Here is a 27,225-nt window from a genome sequence, read left to right on the forward strand (position 1 = left end):
TGTTAATTAACGTTTTTACAGTGGATTGACTATGCATACAATAACTTGTTCAACCTAAGGATAAAAACAAGTTAAAATAAAGGCCCCTAAAACCTGTATCTTTCTGTTGTCTGACATTTTTTTGAATGCTTTTAAAACTTTTTTTTTCCCTAATGGATGTGATGAAAGACTGCACTTGCTTTACACTAATAAAGGCATAAGTATTTCAAGGAAGGGGAAAGAATATACAATGCATTGTTTTCTATAACAGAAGTTCTTTCATTGATTATACATATTTTTACAGAATTTTTTCATGAAACAGAACAGAAAACATACTAATGCAAAAGTCTACACTTTTAGGCAAGTTATTTTCTGACAGTAATAAAAACAGAAACTGGATCAAGAGATCTAATTAATTACAAACACCCAAGCACATACTGTGTGGTTTTTTTTTTTTTACTCAAAACATACATCTGTCCTTTTTTTTTTTTTTTTTTTTTTACACTGAATAAAAAGTCAGTCTTGAAAGTTGTGTAAGCATGTATTCCAGAAGCATCACAGGTATCTTTTTGTGGCTATAAAATCACAACCTGCTGTGAACAGGAGGGAAACAAAGACGTCAAACACTCTATAAAGTATGTTAGGATATTTTTTACCTAGTGGTCCTTCTCCTGCAGATTCCAAGACTTGAGCAGCTTCCTGTGATACAACTGTTATTGCACCAACCACTGATTCATGGTTTACATCACCATTTGGTGTGCCATCTGGAATTATAACTAATCCATGTTTCTAAAAATACAAAAGAAAAAAAAAGCTACTCATACATGCTAAAATATAATTAGACAGAAAAGTCTTTAAAAAGCTTTGCAAGTTGATTGAAACAGTTACAATGAAATGCATCATTTATCCTACCCTAAGGTCAGGTTTTGAGACTGCACAAGAATAGTAACCATTCTTCCTCTTTTTCATTGACCTTGATTTCATGCCCCATTCCTGGATTTCTGTTACTGTAAAGTAACTACTACCAACATACCTCTCCTCTCTTCATTGTTTCCTTCAGGTCAGCCAACTCCTCTCTGAGCTCATCTCGCTCAGTCTTAATGCAGTCAAAGTAATCTTTCTGTCTTTCTAGGGCCTGGGTTCAGGCAGATAGCAAGAAAAAGAATGGCACAGAGAAAAAGCATATGACAGATAGCAGAGAGATTTTCTATAAGCAAATACAAAGAGCTCAATAAAAGTAAAGAAATTAAAAGGGATATTTAATATATATATATAAATATACATCTCCGATAACTACCTTTTACAAGTCATATATCTAGCCTCATTGCTGCATGTTTGTCATGACATAATTTTTTCCCAGGCAAGTCTTAGTAGATTCTGTAATAGATTTTTATTTAGTGGATTCTATTTTTGGTAGATTTTGATAACCTAAATTGAATACCAAAAGAGTAAGTGATTCTCAATACAGGCACTCTGTGGCCAGAAATAAAATTTGCTGAAACTCAACTGGCAAAGATCCTAAAACATTACATCCATTGAACTAATTTCTCTGCCTTTTATAGGGTGTAGAAGTAGAAATCTTACCTCATAAAAGACCTTGGATATATAAGCCTGTCATCCACTTACAAAAGCAAGTAGTAAATAAACTAGTGTAAGTTTTACAACCACCCTTTACTAAAACCAAAGCAATCAGATTTAGAGGGAAAAAAAAGCAGCAAACACTAGCAGCACTATTTTAGCACAAAAAAGCGCAATATGGACGTAGATGGGTTTGCCTACTTATGCTGGAGCTGTGTTACCTGGCAGTTAATCAGACACTTTCACTTGACTGGGCAGCATCCCAGTATTCCGTTCAAATTCAATACTGCATGCATTACAAATAATCCTGACCATACAGCAACTAGAAAAGTGTACACACATTTTGCCACAAAAATTACCCAACTAAACCTTATGTCATGCACGAATGTTTAGGAATGGACTGATACCAAGAAAGAAATGAAGGTGTATACTTTGTATCGTAATTGCCCCATGTAACAATTGCAGTGTGCTGAATTTCAGTAGTTACCTAGAAGCTGTATACTAGAGCAATGTTTTAATGCATTACTCAGTTTCAACAGGAAAATTTAAGTGCTGTTGCACTTGATTTATTAGCATGTAAATGTAACATTTAAAATACAGGTAATTCAACGTGTGAAAGCATTAGCTGTCACATCACAGTTTAACAATTCATAAGATGTCCTTTTATTTCCTAACGCATACTAGATCTCTAACTACATTATAAACAGTATGAAGAACCTTAATCATTACATCATTTTCTGTTCCACTTAAAGATACATACACCTTTGCCATTTTTGAAGAATAGTGGCAGAAATGGAGGGCGAAGTAAGCTCATCCACTTGAGAAAAAGGACACAGAGGGCCAGAATCACACGGCAGACACAGATCCTGTTTGCTTGGCAGTGCTCTGTGATGCTGCTGACCTTCCCAAAACATCCTTTCTATCCTCACCCGCTATTCACAAGTGTTGGAAATCAGAAAATTTTGATGGGGAAGGAAGTGAAACTGATATAACCATGTATCTCTATCTATGGAGAGATTAGTAATTGTTATTCAATGTTGAAAAACTTTAGTAAAACTGTTAGTGTTTGTATGCTCAGGGATTATGATACATGACATGGATTTTGTACTAAATCTACTTCCGCAATTCTTCTATTGGGGCAGGGTGGGGCAGAAATCTGGACAACTGAGGTCTGCAGGCATGTGTTAACATACCACTGTGATTAAAATCTGATCACTTGGCAGAAAGCAGATTTGTCTGAGGTCCTATTTTCTAAATATTCCAAAAACCTTCACAAAATCTATACCAAACTCAGACACACCATTGCTAATTTCAAATTGGCAATGCATGTACAATTTGGAGCCACTGAGCAGTAAAATAGCTGTATATTTCAGGAATATAACCTGGAAGTTATAGTTCAGTGTCCTCAAATTGATCTAATTTAAGACCAAATACAACTGCAAATTTCAATCACTTTGTAGAAACAGGACAATATAAGAAGGCAGGTGTAAAAGAAACTCATGCTATCTCTGTTCTGCTTGCCTCCCTTTCTTCCTCTGAGACAGCATCAGTCCTGCATACATTGTAAAACTAGGTTACAATTCTAGTTATAAACTACTCCTTTGTGAAGCTTCTCAGAGACTTCTGAAGCTGGAATAGAGTATAAATTAGCAAAGCTACTAGTATCAGGCAGAAAGACTCAAAAACTGTGAGCTAAGAAAAGTATGTAAATGTTTTTAGATAACAGAAGTGAGAAAGAAGAGACAGCAGCATTTTTACATTTTAATTACTAAGAGATTTCAACTCCAAGATAGTAAAAAAAACACCTAGAAAAAAAATCCAGTTACGGTGTTTACAAGAACACAGAAACTGGCAGGAAAATTTTGGCTAAAGGAAAAAAATACCTTTCTTGTCAATCTGTCTGGTAGCTATTGTTTTGAACATTAGATAAATTATATGCTCTGTACTAACTCTGGCAACATATTTGAAAGAGAAAAAAGTGCTTGCACAAAAAAAAATGCACAAATTGAGACAGTTCAGTAGGCAAAGGTGAAGAGTAAGTATGGAAAGAATATGGTTAATTAAAGAGAAAAAAAACCTTTCAGAAGAATGTTCAGAAAAAACTTAAAAATGTTGAAATATTATTTTATGATAGAAGAGAAGATTGCAACAAGGATTGAAGGACTGAAACATGAAATATGCATTAAAAAAAGACAGTATAACAGGGCTTTTTTTAACTGGGCACCATTGGTTAAAAGGTAACTTTTCAAAGTGACTTCAACTCCAGCAAATACGGCAATTTTCAAAGAAATCTGTGTGTCAAAATCTGGCGTAAAATTCAGTTAGAGAGAAATGACCCTAGAGTTACTAAAAGGCAGAAAATTCCTTTCTAAAGGCTTTCCAGTCAACTCCCTCTCATCACCAGGCAATCTACTTGCAGCCCAGAACAGCCACAAGTTCAGAGTCATGTAATCATCACCGAAGATAAGGCTGACTCAGACAGTTTTACCACTTCTGTGCTGCCCAGAAGCAAAGCTGACAAACCCGGCCTGATATACATTAGCTGTGTAGTGAATATCAACACAGTTCTTCTTGTACCGCCTTCCTTCCTATACAGAAGCCCTAGAGATGCTCCTCAAAAGGTCCCACACAACCATTGTTTCAATTCCAAGTCTCAATTCCAGTAGCTGGTAACTCTGGTATTTTATGTGTGGTATCACAAAATCAGCTTGGTTCAGTGTTGCATCCAAGCTAACCAGCCCTAGAAGGATCAGAAGTGAATACAGGAATGCTCAAGTTGGCTGCAGAAGTCAATTCAAGATCATATTTTTTAGCACTAGGTATGCCAAATGCAAGCGTGATCTACAAATATTCATTGAGGCTTCTCTACATTTTGACCCTTAGGTCCTGCAGCTCTCTAGGTTTTCCATTATTTGGGGTATTTCATCTCTCTTAGCCCAGGTAGTGTAAAGCAGACTATTTTAAAATCCACTAATTCTTAAGCAAATTGTTAAGATGACTACAGAGGCAGGAGTCAAATGGCGAGCAAGCTTTGAACTGTTCCAAGTTCTGAAAATTGTATTTGCCTCTAAGGAGATTAAAAGCTTTAAAAACAACTTCAAATCTGTATAAAATTATATTACTACTATATCACTATGGATCAATATATGGACTCAGGCCATTTTTACCTTTGTTAAAAATAAGGAAACGATGACTTTCTCAAGCCCTGAATACAGGTAAAAATATTTTGTAAAAAAAATTATAAAATTATATGCAGGACAGTTTATTATGTTACAAATTTAATTAGTGTTACTCATCATTATGCAAGTAAAGATGAAGTGGAGCTCATTTTCTACAGAAAAGAAAGACTGCAAAACATTTTAAATATTTAAATTGGGAGTGGCCTTCATTTCTTTGGGGTACACAGCATCCCTTGGGGTGTGGGGGGCATCCATCTACTTCTAAAATGAAAAGATACATTTCCCCCCCATATTTGATTCATACCCCTATTTTTTTATCTTTCCAATTAATTGTCTCCTGGAGATCAAACACCTCTTTGGTTATGGAGTCTATATTCTGCTGCATGCGTTGATTCTCCTGTAGTAAATAGGATGAGGAAAGAATAAAAGAGGAAAGAGAAGTAAGGAAATGGAAAAAAAGCATTCAAATAGATAAAGGAAAATGAGTAATAAAAGTCAACCAAAGAGTTTATGAACATGAAGTTAAAGAAAAAGGGTGCAACTTAACATAATATATTCCTTATGGATTCATGCAAGTGAACGGTAATTAATTTTATTCTACCAATGTTGATGGGAGAATTTAGTGCAACTAGAGCTACTTTTCTTTAGTAACAGTTCCCACCGCAGACTGGGGATAATATCCTTCCTATAGGCAAGTAATTACCCTGTTGTAGTTTCCAGATACCTTCAAGTCCCGTTTGGAAGCGAATGCTAATGTCAACAAGTGGTTTTATTAATATTTTACAAAATAGAAAATCTTCTTAAAAGTATAAAGAAGGAAGTTTGAATCAAGCATCCAGGAAGTGAAATACAGCTGCTGACTGCTTTCCGATACTATATTAATACATACCAAGTGTGGTCCTATTTTTTTACCTAACACTGCATTTTGCTGCTTGCCCTGCAAACATAACTAAAATTCTTTGCTATGCTCATATAATTATGTATGAAGACAAAATAAGAATTTTTAGGGCTAGAGACAATTTTTTGCCCCCCCCTAATGAGCAAACTTGATTTTACATCTGGGAATGGAAGACAATGCCCTTCTGCAAAAAGCCAAATGGCTTCAGCTAGATTTTCTCTTAGTGTTAATAGATGGAGAAGTTACTCAAATAAACGGTAAATGTAGGTCAAATCTTTGAAGGGACTGCATACATTTGGTGAATATTCAACACATGCTACATTCCACCAAAATGAACACTCCAGACACATCTATTGTATATTCTTGATTCACATACTTAAAAAAAACCCCAAAACTAAAACCCAAACAAGAGCCAAAGAAGAAAGCATAAAGTTTTTTTTAATTCATACCGAAGTCAAAAGAGAATCCAGAGCAAGTGACAGAGCTACAACCAGCATTTGCTAAGTTTTTTGCTTGTCAGCATTAATCTGCCACAAAATGCTGCCACTTAGACTAATCTTATTCCTTTTCTTCTGCTAGTAAGTCAAAAAACTCCAGTTCGTGAAGCATATATCATTTTCTCAGTAACCATAACAGATCTGGGACTTTTCAGAAGTCTTTTGGAGTTGTTGTACTACTATCTGGACAGCACAAGAACTTAGCGGGGAAAGAAATTGATCAATGAAATGCATTATTATATAGCTTTTAGAAATCAGGTACTGTACTGAAACCAAAAGGTGGTGGGAAAATGACATATTAATTGAACTATAACTTCCAGTGCTAGAGGTAAAATCAATGGGAAACGGACACCCGCATACTGTTGACAATATACATCTTTGTGGACCATTTTAAAATGAAGACTGATAATAGCTCTGGGATTTTAGGACACACTGATTTGTTTCCAGAAGAAAAGGGGGAAAGGGGAAAAGAACGCACCACACACCCAGCAACATGGTTATGACCCAACACATGCTGACCAGTGTTGCTATATTTATGCTTGACTGGTAAACAAACAAACATTCACTACTGCAAACTTCAGTGGTTGATGTTTACAAAACTCTGAAAAAACTGAAATGGAAACTTTTGAGAAAGGCAAAGAATAACATTTGGTATTATGCACGCATCAGAATTTCTGGCTATGCAAAAAGATTTTGGCCCTCACAAAGAAGAAAAGATAGAAGAACATTCACGATTGAACCACGTTTCTCACATGAATTAAGGATTTTTACAATATGTAACACATCTGAAAACCTTGCAGAGACATTTTCAACTTTATAAGTTTAGAAAGGTTGATAGCTTAAATTCTTCCCACTAAAAAAAGATAAATTCTTTCTTAAAAATGCGAGAAAATATTTAAGCTCATTTTGTCTATGATGGCTGTTCCCATTCAAATCTTACACCATATTTATTTGCACAAGTTCGATCATACACTATCTCATATGAACATACCTCTATCAATTCATCTCTTTGTCGAAGACCCTCTTTAAGTTCATCCAGCTTATGCTGCAGAACACTGCACGTATGTTTCTGTCTCTCCAATTCCTATATTAAATAAATTAGTGATTTATTTTTATTTGTTTTGGGTTTGACACTCATTTTCAATATAAGCTTTAAAAAAGTTAGTAATATCACTTAACAGTATTTAAGAAATTACTGGAAAAATTTGAGAAATTCTACCTACCAAGTGGCTAAAAAAATCACAGAATCAGCGTTTTAGGTAGGTTCTCCAGATACTTACTATACAGAAGATTTTATTTAATAAAATGTAGAGAGAAAAGATGCCATAATGTCTTAGGCACAGTATTAATGAGAAAAGCTCAGATACTGAATGTATCTAAATATTGCTGGAAAAAGCTGCCACATAGGTCTTCCCTTTCCAAAAAAGTGGGACTGAACATGTCTTATTCGATTTAAATACGTATTTCATCTTTAGTGTATCGCATTAATTAAATTACTTTTTCCTGGGGGTACGGGGGATAGGGTGGTAGTGGCATTTTGTTCTTTTTAAAAACCAACACAATACTCAAAACATCTTTGGCCACTAAGATACATGGACTTTTCTACTAATCCAAAAGTTTTCAGCTGTTCTTACTAAGTAGTCCAGGCTTCTATGGTGTATCTTGTACAAGACTTCTATTATCTTCATAATTAGAAAAAAAAAAAAAAGTCTTAAATATCAGTACCTTTGACTTCTCTTCATTCTCCCTGTAGAACTCTGCTATCTGTTCTTCTTTCTCCTCAATGACGTCCTTTAGAGTATCCACTTGGTAAACTAAGTTGTTTTTCTCATTGTCTAGTTGAGCATTGGACACCATAGCTTTCTTGTACTTCTCTTCAACCTCAGCTAGTGAATCCTATAGTTAATAGAAAGGCCTACATTAGTCTAACTTTTTGATGCATTGTTATAATGTTACAATACCACCGTGACACTGAAGAGTGCTATCTGTTATACAGAAAAAATTATGCAACCATTTTTGTTTCCGAATTATATTTGTGTCTTCCCTTATAGAGATACCAAGTCACAGTTCAATTTCCGTTATTCAGGTTAGGTCATACACAGCACTGAAAATTATCATTACAAAACTACGAAAATTACAAGATAATATTCCACTTGCATTTTCTGCTCTGCCACCTTCACAAGTTAACTCACAGGGATACAGTAGTAATATCACAGGTTTATTGTATTTTCAGAGCATGCATGAGAAGACACTTCAGAATGAGGCAACAAATCTGACAGAGAGAACTCAGACAATTAAATGACTAAAAGAGATCACAGAAATATCTCTAAGAGTAACTTTAACTTAATACTCATTATTTAATTAGTGCTCTATTACCTCAGATTCAAAAGGTCGTCACATTTTTTCAGTAATAATGATTCTCTGTTTAAGCGGACATTTTGTCTTTCTATTTCTTACTACGATTTAAAAAAAAAAAGGCATGTAAAGATTCACATGCTTGGTTCTCTACCTGAAGGTGCACATATGCCTTGCTATATGCCCTCTTATGCAACTCTCCCATATTTATCAAAATGATTTTATCCTATTATTTTTTTTCTCAGTACTGTAACAAATGTCAACTATTCAAATACTAGAACAACTATCACTCCAGGCACTTTTAAACATGCAATGATTTCAATATACATTCTTTTAAAAATACGGAAGTTGAGTTTCATAGAGTCCTAATTTTAGAATTGAAAAAGAATTATTAAGCCATTCCCTTTCCAAAGTAGATCTGTGCCCTACTACAAATCCCCTGGTATTTCATGTAATCTGTTCTTTGAAGGCATAAGTAGCAAAACCTCAATTTTTAATTATTTGTATTATGACAGTAGAAGTACTAGCACAGGAAGGGCGCCAGGCTTGGGTTTTCCCGAAAACAGAACAGTAGGACTAAGGACTAAGATATTAGGGGAGAAGGTGGTAACAATCTAAGTTTCCTAAGAAAATGCTGAAGAGTGCTATCTGTTACACAATAAAATTACGCAACCTTTTTTGTTTCTGAATTACATTCATGTATTCTCTTTAGAGATACCAAGTCACAGTTCAATATTCCATTATAAGAAAACAAAAAAAAGTCCAACCCCCAAATGCTATTCCAAGCTATAAATTTCCATTTTGAAAAAAGCTGTCCTTAAAATACATATTTTACCTTTTATAATTTTATCATAATCATGTATTTATACCTCTCTGTTCCATTCACTGAATTCTGGAATTTTGTGCTGGAGAAACACAGTGTTTTAGAAACCCCAGAAAAAATAACTTAAGACATATCCTGATAGACTACAGATCAGAAAAGACAAGACAGTATAAGTAGTGAAAAATATAAGAAAGGTAACATTATCATCTGGAAATACTAAATAGCAAACAGCAAAGAAGATTCAGGATAAGAGAGCAGAAAATAATGAAAAAATAAAGAACACATGTAAGTGCATTCAAGTAATTCTTAAGATTAAAACCACAGAAAACATTTTTTGTGATGGTGTAACCATCACAAATCTTGTAAAGATTGTTAAAACAAAACATCAGAGAAAGCAAGCCTTCCAAAGACTTTCAAGGAATAATTCAATTTAGAGGAAAAAAGGAAAATACTAGGATTAAAAGGAAAGCCATAGTCCTTTTATGGGGAGATACAAAATTTAACAAAAAGTACAACTAGGAAAAAATTCCAGTTTGATTGTTTCTGTGAATGTGGTGAGTAGAGTCACATAGTAATTTAGGTTGGCAAAGATCTCTGGATGCCATCTGGTCCAATCTCCTAATTAAACAGGGCCAACCAAGATCAGGCTGCTCACAGCTCATCTGCAGTTCATTTTAAGTATCTCCAGGGATGTAGACTGCAGAACCTGGCTGGACAACCTGTTCCAGTGTTTGACTGCCTTCCTTGTGAAAGTCTTTTTCTGGAGGTCTAATTAGAATTTCTGCCTTTGCAATGCAACTGTTCTCTGATGCATCTTGCCCTGTCACTGTGCACCTCTGAAAGGAGTCTGCCCTGTATTCTTTACAGCCTCCTATCAGGCAGCTGAAAACAGCGATGATAGTGCGGTCCACCCCCTCAAGACTTATCAAATTCAGTTCTCTCAGCCTCTTATTGTATGCCACGTGCTCCAGGACTCCAGCCTTAAAGAGGAGACTAGGTTAGGGCTTAAAAGATTGGATTACAATGTCATTAATCAGCAAGTTAATGGGGGAAAAAATCTGCAGTTATGGAACAGGAATAAATTGATTTTGAAAGAGAAGAGAGAGAATTGCTTCTGAGAAAGAAACAAAGCCATGCCTAAGAGCGTGTGACCAGTTAAAAAAACTGGAACATTGCTAAGACTTCTTTGGAACTGTTCCTTCTTTTTAAGTGTTACACATGTTCCCTATGGTTCAAGAATTCCATGTAGTTTCAGTAATCTTCCACTTTGGTGAGAAGTAATATGGATTTGGAAGAATTTACAAAACACCTGAATGAAGCAGTGGGATGCCTAAGGATGAAGCAGTGGGAAAAGACTGGAATGAAAATGGGTGATAAGGCTCTGCACATAACCTAAAGCTATGAAGAAATACCACCCACAATTCTATCAAGTAAAGCCAAAGGGCTATGCAAATTAGCTTACTGGCCTAGAACAAGGTGATTAAACCCAGCAGACATCAAGAGAGTACTCTGTTAACTGCATAAAAGAAAAATTTTGAGGAAAGAAAAAGGATTCCTTTCTAGCTGATGTAAGAGAATATAGAAAGAATCAACAAAACTGAATCAAACTGAGACATGAAAAGATTTGAAGACTTAACTAAATCAGAACTATCCTCATTAGAGTTTATTCTGCTGACACCCAGCAGTTTTGTAGCCAGGTAAAAACCACACTCTTAGCAGCACGAGAGATGGGCAACCACAGAGATAGGAAGATAGTGTGATTACAAATCGCTGTTACTCAACCACTGAAAAAACACTTAAAAGAAGTGTAAAAGCAGTCATCCTAGTTATCTTCTAACGTACACAAGACAAAACCACTAAAGCAGAAGTTGAGAAAAAGGCAATACCTTCCTAATTAGAAAGTAGGGTTCTCAAAAGAATCGGTATGGAAGGTAAATCAACTTGGGAACATATTGCTAACAATAGCATAAAATGCAATTCAATTTCGTAAGCCAAGCATAGATCAAGATCTTACTGTCTATTGCACGCCTGTGGTCTTTGATAACTGTAACGGATTACAGTAAATAATAGTGCATTAGTAATGATTCAGAACAGTAGTCATGAGATGCTGGCAAACATGCAAAACAGAGTTAGATCTATTCTGAAAACATGAAGCAATCTCACATTTTATTCAAACTTAGTACAATCACAGCTATGTCTAATAATCTTGTAATCTACTGCTCTTTGAAGTCCTTTTAATATTCATATGGCAATATGATTAAAACAAGACATACTTCTTCTGAGCATAAGGGTATCTGATTGAAAGTTACTTAACCTCTAAAGAGGAAATAATTTTTGCTACACTGAACAGCTTAAATTACATATTTTCTCTTTACTATACGATCTAACATGTTGTTTAATCAAGGAAATCAAGCAGCATTCATTAAATTCAGTCTCTATATGTATATAAAATGAATTAGGAAAGATCTCTTTACTTTTACATGGAACCAATTCGATAACAGGAAAGAGAACAGAACAAATACCCTGAAAAAGATTTGTAAGCCACATCATTCGTTGTATTCAGTTTCCCTTCAACACAGAAGAGGGGAAAATAATCATACTTTAAATTAACTGCAAACTGTTAATTGTGTGAAAACTTAAAAAGAAAAGCATACATACTAATGTAAACAAGTCAAAATACAGACAAATCTCATTAACGTAATGCTGAAAACACCAACCTATAATTTAGACAAAGATAGTGGGAATGTAAACCACAAGCATAAAAAAAAAAATTCTTTCTTAATGGCAAAGTATTAAAACAAAACTAATCTTCTCCTGCAAGCAATATGCCTGCCCAGATTCATTTCAGCACATCTTTCAAAATTATTACTTTAGTTTTGCTTTGTAAGATGTAGTACTTGCTGAAACTTGGAAGACTAATTCTTAAGTTCTTTGTTATAACTATATCCCATTTCTTTCCTTCCCATTCTATACATACTAATTATTTTGAATATCCATTTATTTGCTAACAAAACTCTAAAAAATATATGTTGAACCTCTCATTATCTTAACAGAAAACACCTGCTAAAAATACGAAAGTTTAATACTATTTTAACATAAGCCAAATAATGAACATATACTATCTCATGTACATTTAAATCATATCTTAATTTACGCACATGACAAATTTAAGCTGATGCTCTCTATGCATTAAAAGTTAGATACATGCTTTAAAGAAATTCAAAAACTTGTTAGTAAAGCCTTATATAGTTAGTTGAACCAGCAATATCTCCATTACCCAAAAATACCCATACAGAACGCATGCTTGGGAGGAGCCCTGATACCTTTAGTTCTTTAAGTCCCTGCATGTATCTCCCTTCTACATCGTGTATCTGGTCCTTAAGATCATAGATATCCTGCAGGACATAGGAATGAACCATTGCATAAGTAGTATGGGGAAAGAATTTATAGTTGAAAAAGCATTAAAAGGTTTACGTGCATTTCTGTCAAATGCCAAAGCCTGCAATAATTCACAGAAATTATAATTAATTCACAACAATTATGGAGATGGAGATTAAGATTTTGTTTATATCCGTGAATCCAAGGCATCTCAACAGGACAGAATATTTTCAAATTTGACATAAACAAAGTCTTATTTTAACATAAGCTAAACTGTTAGCACTATAAATATTTATGAACACAACAAATACAATTTCCAAGATAAATACAGAAATCTTCTGTGATTGAAAATTACATCCTTGTAACTTTTTCTTACTATTAAGAAACCAGAAGTTCTGTAGCAAAGAAAAATTCCTCCTAACCACAAATACAATTTTAAACTAGCTCCAAATTCTCTGAAAATGCAGTTTACCCGTAATTCACTGAGGGACGCATCAGGATCCACCAAACTGCTCGTGTCTCCACTTCCTCTCCTAGATGAGCTGCCACTCAGAGGAGTTGCACTTACTGAATTGCGAGATGATGGCTTAAAAAGGCAAAAACATTGCATCAGGAATCATACATTACTCTTTATAAATTTCTTCACAGTCATTGAACACTTTTCTCTCTTCTTTTTACCATTTCTTAATATTAGCTTATAGACAATATTTTCTATTGATTATTTTCCAGCACTTATGTTTCTTCTTGGTGAAATTTTGGTTTATCTTTGATGACTTATCAGTTATTATAACATTCCAGTTTTGAGTCATCTGTTCAGAAGACTCTCATAAGGAGGCTGTTAGTGCTGAAAAACTGGAGAAATTTAAAATATTTCTAAAAATTATAATTTCTGTCACTCAAGATTCAGAAGAAAGTCTCCAGTGGAATCTAGCACATGAATTTTTATAACCCTAGCCTCTTACAATGCAACCTTTCCTGCTAAATATTTGTGACAGAAAATAAATTCTGTAAGAAACTAATACTTGCTAAAAGTAAACTAAAGAATAAAATTATTTCCTTAGGAAATAAAAGACACAAAGCATTAATTTTGGAGATTAAAAATGTGTCTAAAAATATCTCCTTGCAACCTCTTAAAAATAACTAAAATAAAATCTACTAAAACCACACAGCATTAAACTTTTTGAACTATTTTAATACTTGTAAATTTGTGGATGAACACTGACTTTCAATAGTTTTTAAATTAAAAAATCTTACCCTTGAAAATATTTCTGAATGTGATTTTTCACTCTTTTCTTCCAGCTGAAAGAGAAAAGGGAAAGTGATCACAATACACCTTTTGCAATGAGGGACTACTGAATCACCATCTTCTGTTCAAAGATATTGAGAAATATTTAAGAACGGAAAATGAAACAATAAAAATAAAAAAACCAATGAAATTCCAGAAGTTAGCATAGATCAAGACAGGAAAAAAATATTCAGCCTGAAAAAGTAGTTTTTACCTCAATTGCAAAATAAATGAATGCTTGTAAAGAAAAAGCCAGAAACTTCTTTTTAAAGTTTTTTAAAAGTCATTACCAATATTAAAGTACTGAACAATAAAACATATTTCATTATTTTAAATTTCAACACAGTAGTGACTACAACACTTGGTGGCATAACAAACACGAACTTCATGCAAGTGCACTTCAATCAGTGACACCAGTGTGAATGTCCTAGTTATTAGAAAACACATTTGTTCCTTCAATCTCTTTGGTGAAACCTGCAATTATATCAGGACAAAACCAATTCAGGTAAGCCCATAACTAAAGTGTACTAGTTAATAGAAACCTAAAAAATAATTTCAATTTATATTTTATGTATTGAAGCCTAAGCAAAAGAACTACCACACTCCTCCTCCTTATTTAGGAAACTCTGATATTGCAAAATTATATCTTAGATTTCCATATTTTCTACATTTTTATGAATCAAAATAGGTGGAATTAAATTAAAACATTAACGTGTTGCCATATTTTCAAAAACAAGTATGATATACTGCGTATGGTATCTCAAATATATTGCTGCTTTGAGAACACCTGTTTTTCTCCCAGCCCAGGGAGAAGAGATTTGGAAGTCTTCTACAATCACAGTAGAAACAGATGTTACTTTATGAGATCTTTTTTTTTTCCTTCTATTGTGGTTTCTATAGAAGCAACATTGTATTTCCATGGCAAATTCACCACCTCCAATGATGTACTGAAATTGTAAATTGCAAATATTTGTCACCACTGTGATAATAAAATGATGTGAAGAATCCAATTGATCTGAAGTATCCATTTGGAATAACTTAAAATATAAATTTGGAATCTAGTAATACATAGTAATGATGATGGTAATAAAAGCAACTGAGAAGGTAGCATAATTGCCAGTCTCAGCCTCCACATTTTCTTTTAGCAGAGCATTAATTTCAGAAAAGCAGATTTATTAAAGAGGAAAAAAAAGCTAAAATTTAAACTGGAGAAATGATTGGTCTTTCATGCTTTGAGCATGTACAGACAATAAAATACCATGCATTATTACAATACAAGTTACATAGCACTATAAGAGTATTAAATCATGTAAATACAGAATCACAGAAAGTGGTTGTAGGGGTACTCTAGCAGTCGCCTAGTCCAGCCTCCCATCCAAAGCAGAACTGCTGCCAACAGTCCAGGTCAGCTGTGGTTTTATCTAGCTAAGTCTCACCAGCTCCTGAGGACGGAGGTTCTCCAGCCTTGCTGTAACCTGTCAGATTGCAACGCTAACCTCCTTGCAGAGCTTCTTGCAGTGTCTACTCTGGACCTCCTAAGGTGCAGTGTGAGACTGCTGCCCCTTGTTGCACTGCTTGGCATGGGTATGAAGAGTTTGGCTGTTACCTAATCAAGCAGTTGCAGGCTGCTGATTACCACGTAGCATCGCCTTTGCCCAACTAAATAAGCCCAGTTCTCTCAATCTCTCTTCCTACCGCATGTGCTAACCCTGACTGTTACTTCAAAGACATGCTCAAGAACAGAAATTTCCCTATTTTTTTTCACTATTAAACATGAAAGTTTTGACTGCAAGTAACAAGAATTCCTAGAACTTACAGCAGCAATAAAGAGAAGGCAGCTAGGTTTGGTGTAAAGGGATGCACAGGAAAACCATCATGATAATTTTCCTGTAACACACTCTATTGACTTGGGATTCTGTTCAAGAATGTAGCCAACAATGAGTGCTCCAGTAATGGATCCTGACCAATTCTCATCTAGGATGAATGAACACTAAAATGCACTAGCAAGGGCACAGTTGTAAGTATTTATTTTTGTCACTAAACCAAGTAGTAGTATTCCAAAAATACACCAAAACCCCAGACATTGTTAATTTCCATAAGAAAAAACAAGTTCAACATTTTATATTTAAGAGATGCTTAAGCTTATCACACACAAAAAATGTGAAGTGTTAACACTTGTCTCATGCTTCTAGCAACAGGCAAAAGTCCCCTTTAGACTAAATAAATCAGCATGCTTTTTAAAAATTCGGACTCCAGACATTTTTATACAAAAAACGGCCCCAACCTCTCAACAAACCTATTTCCCATTAAATAACTCTGAATGCTTTTATAACATTTACTCTTTCAGAGTATGAAAAGAAAATCCATGGTTAGTCAGTTTGCTGTATTCACCACAATATAATAACAAGCATTACACTCACACTATTCAAACCTTGGACATCATCTGCATCGGAAACAATGCTTCCCCTGCGGCTGGAACGACTAAAATAGTCAGCAGCAGTTTCACTTTGATCAGAAAAATCAGAGGACTTCAAAAGATAAGAAGGGTGAAAGAGAACTGAAGATGATACCACAGAATGAACAAAAGCTTATTTAAAAAAAAAAAACAAAAAAACAAAACACAAACAAACAGGAAATCCAAACTTAAATCTCCATTATTGCAATTTATTCTTGCTTTTCTAACAGCTTAACAGCTGTAAAAACTTAATTACTCTTCTAGATTTTTGCTATTTTAAATGTGTCTACACGAATAAAACGTGTGCCACACTGATGTGAATACTTTAGTCAGCATATGCATTGTTTTTAAACACTCTCTTAGCATGTTTATTATTCTTATAGTTTACTGTATCCAAAATTAAAAGCAATGGACATTTACTATTGATTCATTTTCCTCATTTGGAGTAATATAAAAAATACAATCAGAGATACGAAAGGGTTTAGTACTAATATAGTGCCAAACACAAGCTATAAAAATTACCTTGTTTTAAAAAAAGGTTTGTAGAGCATAAAAACAGATTATATAACCAGAAGTTGATGAATAAAAGTTGTTATTTTTCTCCACGAATGTTGTCTTTTCTTCATATCAACACAATCCCAACACTACTAATTATGAATATGATCTGGGCTGCTTCTCATTCACAATTTTAAGAGGCCTTACAATAGAAGACAAGCTTGCTCCCCAAAATGCTAATGCTACACATCACTGGTAAAAAAAGCAAACTATATCTAACCATGTTACAGTAATTACAACTGCCATGGGAATTCAAGTGAAATATTTAACTGACAAAACATTATGCATGTTAAGCCTAGCATTTAATGAGAAGAGTAAGTTTATCACAAGTGTTGTGTTGATAACATTCTACTTCAAAAGGCAGAAAAATACCGTGAACTTTATATTTAGTTTTAAAAGTGATTATATGAGAGAAAAATCTTTAAATGAACAGTTTGAAAATATATTGTCTTTACCCAATTTTCACAATTTAAAAAAATAATTCTTAATTTCTTTGTACTTGATATACATGAGTGATGTAGCCTCATCTTACTCCAATTAAAAGATAGTGAGATGTCTTTTATGCAAATGTGACCAGCTACATATAAAACAGTTTGCTGATGAACACCTGTCTCAGATTATGCATGTTTAGGACTATGGAGTTTGTATTTTTTGTCACTGCTAGGTGATGTTCTATTTCTCTGACAAAGAATTTTCCAGCTATATTTACATTTTAAATATAATCTTTATTTTTTTTAAATAACCTATAAATTTTCAGTCAGAAATTTGGCTAAACTTTATCTCACTTGCATTTGACAAATTATAAAGATGCTGAACATAATTCTGCTTATATGTATTATGCTTACAGCAAAAGAACAAACAAGTCAAGGGCTACAAACAATCTATGACAACACTGTGCTCTTTTTCATTCAAAACCAACTTATCTTTGCTGTTGAAAAGTCCATACATCTGATAAACTTTACTGTTCCTCCTTCTATACCTTTTGCACTTCTAGTATCTTTCTCAATACGTTTATCAAAACTGAAATAGTTTAAGATGGAGATGCACCATACAGTTTTTCACCAGAGTTTTCTACTGCATTTCTATCTTCTCTTACTTTCTCTTTTCATTTCCAGTGAGTACTGAGCTAACTTCCAATGCACTACACAGAGTGAAACTAAAATATTAACCATAGAAACAGTAGAAAGTTATGAATAAGATTTTTACTTCATCTGCTTTTCAGAATTATTTCATCAAACAAATACTTTGAACGCTATTGACCATTCACTAGTGTGAATGAATAGTACTTTGGCATTATTGGTATCACATATATATCTCTATCAGATCTCAGTATGTATATATTCCTATATACGTATAAAGTATATACTTTTAAGAAATGAATCTTAAGAGAAATTAAGGAGACAAGTAGTATTTACACAGTTCAAGAGACTTTACAGATGGATGTTAATACCTCAGGTTTTGGAACTTCATAAAACAGCAGCAAAATTCCCTTTTTTCTACACCCTCGAAATTCACTCTGACATCTGTTGTAGCTAAAACCATCCAGTTTCTGACAAATCTGGTTTTGTTTAGTCTCTATAACATCGTTAAGAATATGCAAAAAACGAAAAGAGGACTGAACATTTCAATTTAACCCATACCAGAACACTGATCTACTTTTTTTGTGCAGCACAACAAATGAGCAGCTGTACCAATGAAACGAAGACAGTTGTTCTGAGGCAGAAACAGAGCAGAACTATTTAAAATCACTTTGCAGCATGAAAAGCCATCTTTGGAATGACACTTTTAACACAAAACAAATCCAGGAACAAATTTCTCTGTTTTGAATACCAGTCACCATAAAAATGGGCCAGCTGCTTCTTACTACAGAATATAACAAAGTTTGCATTAATCCTCTTCCCCAAAAGAAAGACTTTTTCACATGTATTGTAGTAACAGTTTCATGTGCCTGCCCCAGCTATGACATCAAGTGGTAACCCCAACAATGTACTGTACTCCAGTTTCCAATTGCTTCCAATTATATACTTTACAAACATTTAAAAGATGTTTACAAAAACAAATTCGTTATTGCTTCTACACTTTACTGTCTTACTGCTAAAACTTTACATCTTGCTAAGAATCATATCTCTGACAAATTACGTTTTTTTTATGCGGAATTGAAAAATTGAGTCAGTGTAAATCCTCAGTGTAAATACTCATAATCATTGTGCATTAGTATCAAAGCATTCAGCAAATCATGCAAAAGGCACGCTCACCACAGGACTACTTCGAACTGAGCTTGCTCTTGAAGAATAACTGTATTCAGATGGCTAAAGAAAAGTTATGAAGGAAATTTTCACAATTTTCATAATTTTTGTCTCCAGAAAACAAAGATAATGAAAGAAACAACCAAAAGCACTTACAGTGCGAGAACTATATGAGCTATATAATCCATCACCGCACAAAGATGCCTGAGAAAGAGGGAATGAAATACCATTTATAATCAGTCTCAGAAATAATTGTGCCACACTCTTACACACTTTAATGTTCTCTATCTTGTCCCACCTATGCATTTCCCAGTTAACATTATACTTTTTGAAAAGACAAACAATTTTTAAAAATTTCCAGCAGCATTTCCTCCTATTATTAGGGATGTCTATTTCCAATTATAAATCTAAGAATTGCCTTGAAAAATAGCCAAATAGTTTTTTAAAAGATAATTTAATTTTCTTCTGAAAATAGTTAAGAATTTAAATATTTAAATTGCAATTTGGTTTTCACTGTTCTGAAGCCTTCAGAAGTTTTAATCCACCCTGGGAACCAAAGCTATATTGTACACTTATCTGTTTTACTTTGTGCTCACCCATGCAGGTTTTCCTGAAGGAGAATGTTTCAAGGTGCAAAGCTGAAATCTATTTATGCAGTGTATAATAAAAGCAGCTCTGGGCAACACAATTTAAAAAAAAAAAAAAAAAAAAAAAAAAAAAAAGAAATACCGTCTCATGCTGCTTTCCCCCTACCTATGAAGAGATCTCTAGTAGAAATTAGAACTATATGTAATAGCAGTCATTATGGTCTTGTTCTCCCTGGATCTTCCAAAGTTTTCTCGAGAACAGGCACGAAGTCAAGAAAGAAGTTATCTCTGTTTGCAATTCAAGTGCAGAACAAGACCTCACTAATGACATAAAAACATTACATAAAAATACTTGATGATTTTCTACATAGGCTTAGCATGTCTCTAAGTGGCAGCATAGGTTGGATTTGAACTACTATAGCAGCAAAAGGCATAAAGTTTCAGGCACGCATGTCACTTTCTAAAGATGACAACTTTTTGTAGAGCTATCTTAGCCATTCTTATGGCACTTCTAGCTACTTTTTTTTGGTAAAGATGCAGATTAGGTTTTCATCCTATTATATTTCTGTATGATTATTAAATTTAAATATGGCATCTTATTTGAAAGTATTTAAAATCTATTTGCCACAAATTTCTGTAATCTCCTGACAATGATTTTTCCTGTTCAAATGCTTAACTTCCTTAAATACTTTTTTTAGTATTATACATGCAGTTGTTATTTAGTATGCTTAGATTAACTTGTTCTAACCCCAGTGTCTTTCAACATCATTGTTGTATTCATAAACTTTATGCTCATCTGTAAAAAGATCAGTAAAACAGCAACAACTAAAATACTTTAAAGCGGCAATTTAACAATGTTAAAAACATTAAACTGAATGCCTCCACAAAATGACACACACAAGCTGCAGATTATTTAAAAATATGAAAAAGATGCACGTGTAATACTGTCAAGCCTCATGGCCATACAATACAAATTTAAGGCAACCATGCAAATGGTGCTTACGAACCAAACTGATACTTCTTATCAAACCAGTGTTTACAGAAGGAGACACCTATGAAGAAAAGTGTAATTTTATATTTCTGAGGGCCATTCAAACATCTAAAGATAAGCAAGATGTTATTTTACGTTGTACTAACCCTGTAACTCCTAGTTGTTGCCACTGGATCACTGTATAGAGAAGACGACTGTATTGTGAAAAATAGAAAAAAGTTAGAAACACTTTTTCTGCATACATTAAATTTTTTATCTATTGCTCTATATTCCCCAAAAGTTCTAAAGATTGACATACTGAATTCTACATCTATAACAGACAGGAACGTTAAGAAAAATGTGGATAAACACTCCAAGAAAACCCATTATCTTTGAAATCATAATCTAAAACATTAACTAAAGCAATCTGGTATTTTTATCAGAAGATTTGTAGAAGAGAATGATGAGAAATTAAGTAGTTTTCAAAAGACACATCAATTTCCTCTAGCTACCTATTTAAACTTGACCATGACAATAGCTGCTGTACTAGAAGACACTACCCCTCTCACAACAGACCATTGATTTATCATTTATATTACTGTAAAGAAAGTAGTATATTGGTGCTAAACTTTTAAGACTTTTTGTTGTTGTTTTTTTAAAAATAGGACTTTGAAAAAGCAACTGTCACAGTTGCTAGTTGTTTTCTTTATATCATACAGCAATCATGAAACAAGTTATTTTAAATTTAAAACCCCACATATGCAGAACAGAGTAACTTGCATGTTATCCATTCATTTTATAAAAGGCAACCCTTAAAAGCAAGACATACAATTGTAACTACTATTAGCTGTAATAATTTGCAGTGTTATAGAAAGATAGATAAAAGTTTACTTCATATAGCATAAGTAAGCGAAAACAAATATATGTAATTTACAGACATAAAAAAATTAATATAGGAAGAGGAGACAGACCCGAGTATGGTAGGAAGGAACTGGTTTATTATATCTAAGGCTGCTATAATTTCTTTGATCATAGTAAATTCCACTCTGTGAGGGGAAAAAAAGAAAGGCGAAAACAAAGGTTGCATCTGTAGATCTTGTAAATAAAAGTCCTATCTCAACATTGCCCAAACATTCCCAAGCGTAGAACCTGTACAGAACACTGTAAAAATCTTCCCTATGTTGACTCAAAATCAATATAACCTTCTGAAGCAAGTAAAGCATAAAAAACCCCCAAACTACTTATGTACTCTGTAAATCAGCATTATCTGTATTTTTAATGCCATGCCCAAAGTGGTAAATAGTTTGGGTTTTTTCCTCCCTAATAAGAAAACCCTGAAAAGTTTATCTAAACCCTGATAAGTGCAACATGAAATACATGAAAAACATACTCGACAAAACTTGCTAATAATTAGTACAATGATTTGCTTGATCTTTTTTTCCATTAGATACCACCCTGAATGAGAGCATTTGGGGAGACAGAAGGACACAAATTCCTAAGAATTTAATGGGGGATGGATGTTTATGTGATCAGCATTAGTCTGTACCATACCACTGTTCTTTATACCTAACATGCATGCTAGAAGCCTAGCAATTATACTTTGGCTTATTTCTGTTGTTTTTTTGACACTTCCTACACAAATTGCATATATATGCATATATGAGGAAAAAATTTATATACACATATAAAGAAGGAAAAACAGAGAGATGAAGACATGGCAAAGAGGAGTGCTTTCAGCATGTAGCACTTTGTATCTCAATAGGCCGCAGGAGGCAGAAAGATTCGTATCACTTTCCAGAACTGAGGGAACAGGAAAACAGCACCTCAAAAGCGCACAGAGAAGTGCTGTAATACAAATGATTATAAGTAAATACAAGAAAGATTTCAGCCTTGTCTCAACACAGGCATCCACTGCTGCTCTGACTCCCCCAAACCCTGACGCAACTGTTCATTCATCAGTGCCAAAACCCTCTGAAAAATTACCTCCAAGATATTTAATTTCTTGGCACTATATTCACATATACTACACACTGAACTTTCTAGATTAGTTTTTGGAAGACCACAATAATCCACATGCCTTTCTCAACAGTTCACTGGGTTAATGTCAAGGTTTATGGTAAATTCAATCTGCTTTACATCTACATTTAAAATTTCTCTAACTGATAAGGGACAAAGTGTAAATAATAGAACACACATCTCCATCCTGACTGAATAAACTTTAATCCAGAGAAGTGCCACTTTTAAATATTTCCAAAAGCCTTCCCCAGGCCTCCAACAGAATGTAATTTCTATTAAACTGATTCTGTTCATGGGATTCCACTGCCATGAGAAGGGTTTCAAACAGTCAACTTCAGGTCAGAATTTGGTCAATACTAGAGGTTTCTTTTTTCCTGAAAACATTTATGCATATGTCAGCAAGCTAATAAATTTATCCATAACTGTATCAGTACTAACTCTACACAGTTAGTATATTTATAATAAATATTATAGTAGAAAACTAACCAACAAATCTTTATGGGAATAAGCAGCTTTCTTCTTTGAACTATGAGATTCACTGTAAGCATGACTCTAAGAATGAAATTTAGAAAATTATATAACAGCATCTTAAATTATATAACAGCATCTTAAAATATAAAGAAGGTAAACATAAGGATTTAAGGTTTTTATTATCTACAACAGAACCACAGAAAATTCTAACTACATGATTAGAATAATAGGCCATACTTCCATCACTGTGTAACAAAGACTGGCAAGTGAAACTATAACCAACCTTATCCCTGATTAACACAGACTTGGCTTAAGCCAGAGTTCACATTTCACAAAAAAATGTAAAACCAATAAACTAAAAAAGCTTAATATTACAGGCTATTTTAATTACTATATTGTGTTTGCCTATCTGTAGCTAATTCATACAACACTGCTGTTTAAATAAATTCTGCTTTTTAAGTTGCTTACATATTCCTTTTAGTGGTACTTGGTGCTTGTCATTGCTTAAGGAGACACACACACAAATCTCACTTGGCACAATACCAATGAGAACATGATGCACTCTACTACCACTTCATAACAAATAAGAAGGATTTTTTTTTTTTTTGAAGTAAAGTTATAACAAACCACCTGCTTTTTGTCATGACTGAAATAATTTTCCATTAGATTAAGTTAAAGTTTCTATACGGAAATGGAGAATACAAACATATGCATACACAGACTTTTTTTCAAGTATGTCCTCCAATTCTAATCTGTACGTCACTTCACTATGAAGTTCAGAAATAACAAATAAATACTAAGAAGTGCTTACAGTAAAGACAGCTGTCTGTAATATGTGACTTCATTAGATTTTCTCCCAGAAAAAGCTTACACATGCATTCTATGGCAAGTGTTAGAATCGTACTGCTATTCTAGGTCTGAAAGTGCGAAAGTACAAATTTATATACTTTTTAAAATCCATAATTCAAAGTAGCTAGTTAGTGCCGTTACACCTTAAAAACAAGACACAAAAGCAGTCTTCACTCAAAGACATGCAAAATGTTAACATACAGGGACCGAGTATCTTGTAGATCTATCCTTAGCACTGTCATACTGAAGTAAGAGAAAACGAAATTAAAATCATGAAGTTAAAAAAACAAGGGATATAAAAATTAGCTTTTTTCAAAGAATGACTAAAAAGACTTAAAAGGGAATTACAAGAAAACATATTCTACTAATTATGACAACTTACACATGAAGGAATGCCATTCATGCAATCTAAAGGGCATTCTGAGGCTGGAACACTTTGAAATAAAAACTATTTTTATTTCCCCCAACAGCATTCCAGTTTCTAAAAAGTGAGATAATTTTGGACAGCAGTAGGTTACATGAAATATTTCATGTGGTTTTGGTAACAAAACTTTAAATAATTAAGCAAAGTCTCGTACGGTAGATTGTATTAAACTGAGTCAGTATTTGTTAGGTTATGTTGTAAAAGGCTCATCTCCACACAGGCAAAGGAGCCCAAAGGACCATCAGTCAGCCCCCCTGTGCAGGTGTGAAACGCATCGCGATGTGGGGGCTCTCCAGGGCACCTTACAGACTGAGGGAGGTTACTGCCTACAGGGCATGGAAGACATTATGGGATGGGGGGGAATAGCATCTTGGGATCAGGGGAGGAATCAAAGGTGGGGAAAGGGAGGGATAAAGGTGTTTTCAAAAGGAGCAAGTGTGTGAAAAGGGTGGAATAGTAGGACGAAAGGGCCATCTGTGTGTAAAAAGATTTCTGGTCTACCAAATTTGGCAACTCTTAACAATACTTATGAAAACAGCTTTGTAATAATAGCTTAGCCGGTATCCCCATGTTTCTTGTCACTCAACAACAGCAGAATTTGTGGAGTTTATATATTAATTTTTTTTTAAAACATACAAATCTTACATTTTCAAAGCAAGCTTGTTTTTTCCAGTTCATTTAAAATTCCACAGGTATAACTTAGCAATTCTGACTGTAGGTAATAGGTAATCCAAAATGTTACTAGTATCATCCTAAGCTTTCTTAAAACAGAAACCAGAAATTGAAGGTAGTTTGAGAACTTTACATGATATATTAATAGCATGCTAGAGTATTACCCAGTGTAATTTTCAACAAGAGAACTACTGAGAGGCTTACAAGAAAAAAAATTTCTTGTCTATTGATGTCTGAAAATTCCTTCTAGACATCAAACACACACCAAAAATTCCCTGGTTTTAGATTTTATATTTGTTTATACATTAACATAGGCCAAGTTTACTTCATATTATTTTCATATTATCTCAATAGTTCCAATACATCCAATATTCATAGTATATTAAATAATAATTTAATATTATTAATGTAATTTACAGACTACGGTACCTTTTTGTGTTGCTAAAAGTATTACCATACAGGACCCATAGGACACTGTACCAGTTTCAACCAACTTAACTTGTTTTTCTTTTTTAAAAGAGTTTTTATCTTTAATTATTACCTACAGATAAGCAACCTTGCTACCAGAGAATGGAGACAGATCACTCAGATAATCATTATCATCACAACACTGAACTTAGACCTTTACTTAACTGTTAACAGCTTAACAGTCTATATTAACAAATATTTAAATTGCCTCAACTAGGAATACCACAAAATATACAGAAATACCCATTTCTGAAAAAGTAAAATTTCTGTTTGTATTCAATCCTTGACTGTAGGACTAACATCGCAACATAATTGAGAAAAAAGGTTTCTTGCCATAACTTTTAGCAACATCTTTGTACCTGTCAAGGTTGATGCACAACCTTTGCCACTTCATTTTACTTCTCTTTTGGGCACATTAGAAGAGGAAAAACTGGAGACATTAATTCCCTTCAGACTTGAAATTATCTTCAAGACAGAACACTTACCACTTCACACTTTCTTTGAGCCCTCAAACTTGCTATCACAAAGTGTTCGATTACATCAATCACTGCAGCAGTCCAATTAATACAGTTTTCTATAAAGAAGCATGCTTTCGCCAAACTACTGCTGTGTTAAGTAGACACAGAAAATGTTATAATGTGAACACGTCAGAGCATGCTTATTCCAGGCTACACACCACAAAATCTCTCCTTCTGGAGGTACTTGCTCTGTTCCTGTGAGACCCACTGACATCCAAAGAACTCTTAAAAATAAAATGGTAAAAATATATCAATACATAAAATAATTTTTAAAAGTTCTAACGGTAACTGTTAATCTTCACTGAAAGGCACAAAATAATGAAGGCAGTTGAAGAAATTCTGGGTAAACCCCCCCAAAATGAGCTCATTTTTCTGCTGAGTTCAAGCCCTATTGTTTAGTCAAGGGTAAATTATTTAATCTCCATCTTAGGATATTCTGTATGTTAACCAAGGCAAGAGCAGATCTCAGCAAACCTGTATCAGCTCACAAGTTTATAAGTGTTGCCACATAGCATATTTTACATGCTTTTTCTGTAAACCATTTACTGTTTGCAAAGTAGTCAACACTACCTGATTTAAATGATTTGGTAAAAATACCTGTGTGAGAAATTGCAGAAACACTTAACACCAGGACTTGCAAGACATTACACAAGATTACATTTAATTGCCAAAACCTCTTAGTAAGTGACAATCATTTTTTTTTTTTTAAGTCACACAAAGAAACAGCTTATTCCATCTTCCGAAATAAACAAAATCAACCCTTTTATTTTAGTCATTTGTCTTTCTCCTGGCCTATATAACCAGATCAATGACAAGCTGATTTCTAGGCAGATCTACTAAAAACAGGAAAATGTTTACAAACCCTCAATAAAACCATTCTTTACCACCATATATGACCTAAAGAGGATATAGGAGAGCCTGTACAATACAATAAATACTTCTATTAGCAGTCTTTGGGATACCTTGCATCACTCAGGTAAGTCTTTGCCACTAATGAATAATATATCCACACATTCTCAAGG

The 27,225-nt window shown here is 33.9% G+C and overlaps 1 protein-coding gene across 22 annotated transcripts in view; it reads right to left on the bottom strand.

Moving 5' to 3' along the window:
• Positions 1 to 27,225, bottom strand: part of LRRFIP2 (LRR binding FLII interacting protein 2) — a 60,809-nt gene that overhangs the window by 6,457 nt on the left and 27,127 nt on the right. For 2 of the 22 annotated variants that reach the window (XM_030008458.2, XM_041122620.1), the window contains 17 exons: positions 26,362 to 26,427; positions 24,323 to 24,364; positions 23,288 to 23,353; positions 21,757 to 21,831; positions 20,953 to 21,000; positions 20,823 to 20,867; positions 19,385 to 19,432; positions 19,238 to 19,291; positions 16,393 to 16,500; positions 13,942 to 13,986; positions 13,160 to 13,273; positions 12,633 to 12,704; positions 7,857 to 8,027; positions 7,123 to 7,215; positions 5,041 to 5,133; positions 1,013 to 1,114; positions 636 to 768 (listed from right to left, as the gene is read on the bottom strand). In XM_030008458.2, coding sequence (XP_029864318.1) covers positions 636 to 768; positions 1,013 to 1,114; positions 5,041 to 5,133; positions 7,123 to 7,215; positions 7,857 to 8,027; positions 12,633 to 12,704; positions 13,160 to 13,273; positions 13,942 to 13,986; positions 16,393 to 16,500; positions 19,238 to 19,291; positions 19,385 to 19,432; positions 20,823 to 20,867; positions 20,953 to 21,000; positions 21,757 to 21,831; positions 23,288 to 23,353; positions 24,323 to 24,364; positions 26,362 to 26,427 — 1,375 coding nt within the window. The remainder of the gene's footprint in view (positions 1 to 635; positions 769 to 1,012; positions 1,115 to 5,040; positions 5,134 to 7,122; positions 7,216 to 7,856; positions 8,028 to 12,632; positions 12,705 to 13,159; positions 13,274 to 13,941; positions 13,987 to 16,392; positions 16,501 to 19,237; positions 19,292 to 19,384; positions 19,433 to 20,822; positions 20,868 to 20,952; positions 21,001 to 21,756; positions 21,832 to 23,287; positions 23,354 to 24,322; positions 24,365 to 26,361; positions 26,428 to 27,225) is intronic. The other 20 variants (XM_030008472.2, XM_030008474.2, XM_030008459.2 and 17 more) reach the window with 19 other exon arrangements.

This window comes from Aquila chrysaetos, chromosome 3, assembly GCF_900496995.4.
Source record: "Aquila chrysaetos chrysaetos chromosome 3, bAquChr1.4, whole genome shotgun sequence".
NCBI lineage: Eukaryota > Metazoa > Chordata > Aves > Accipitriformes > Accipitridae > Aquila > Aquila chrysaetos.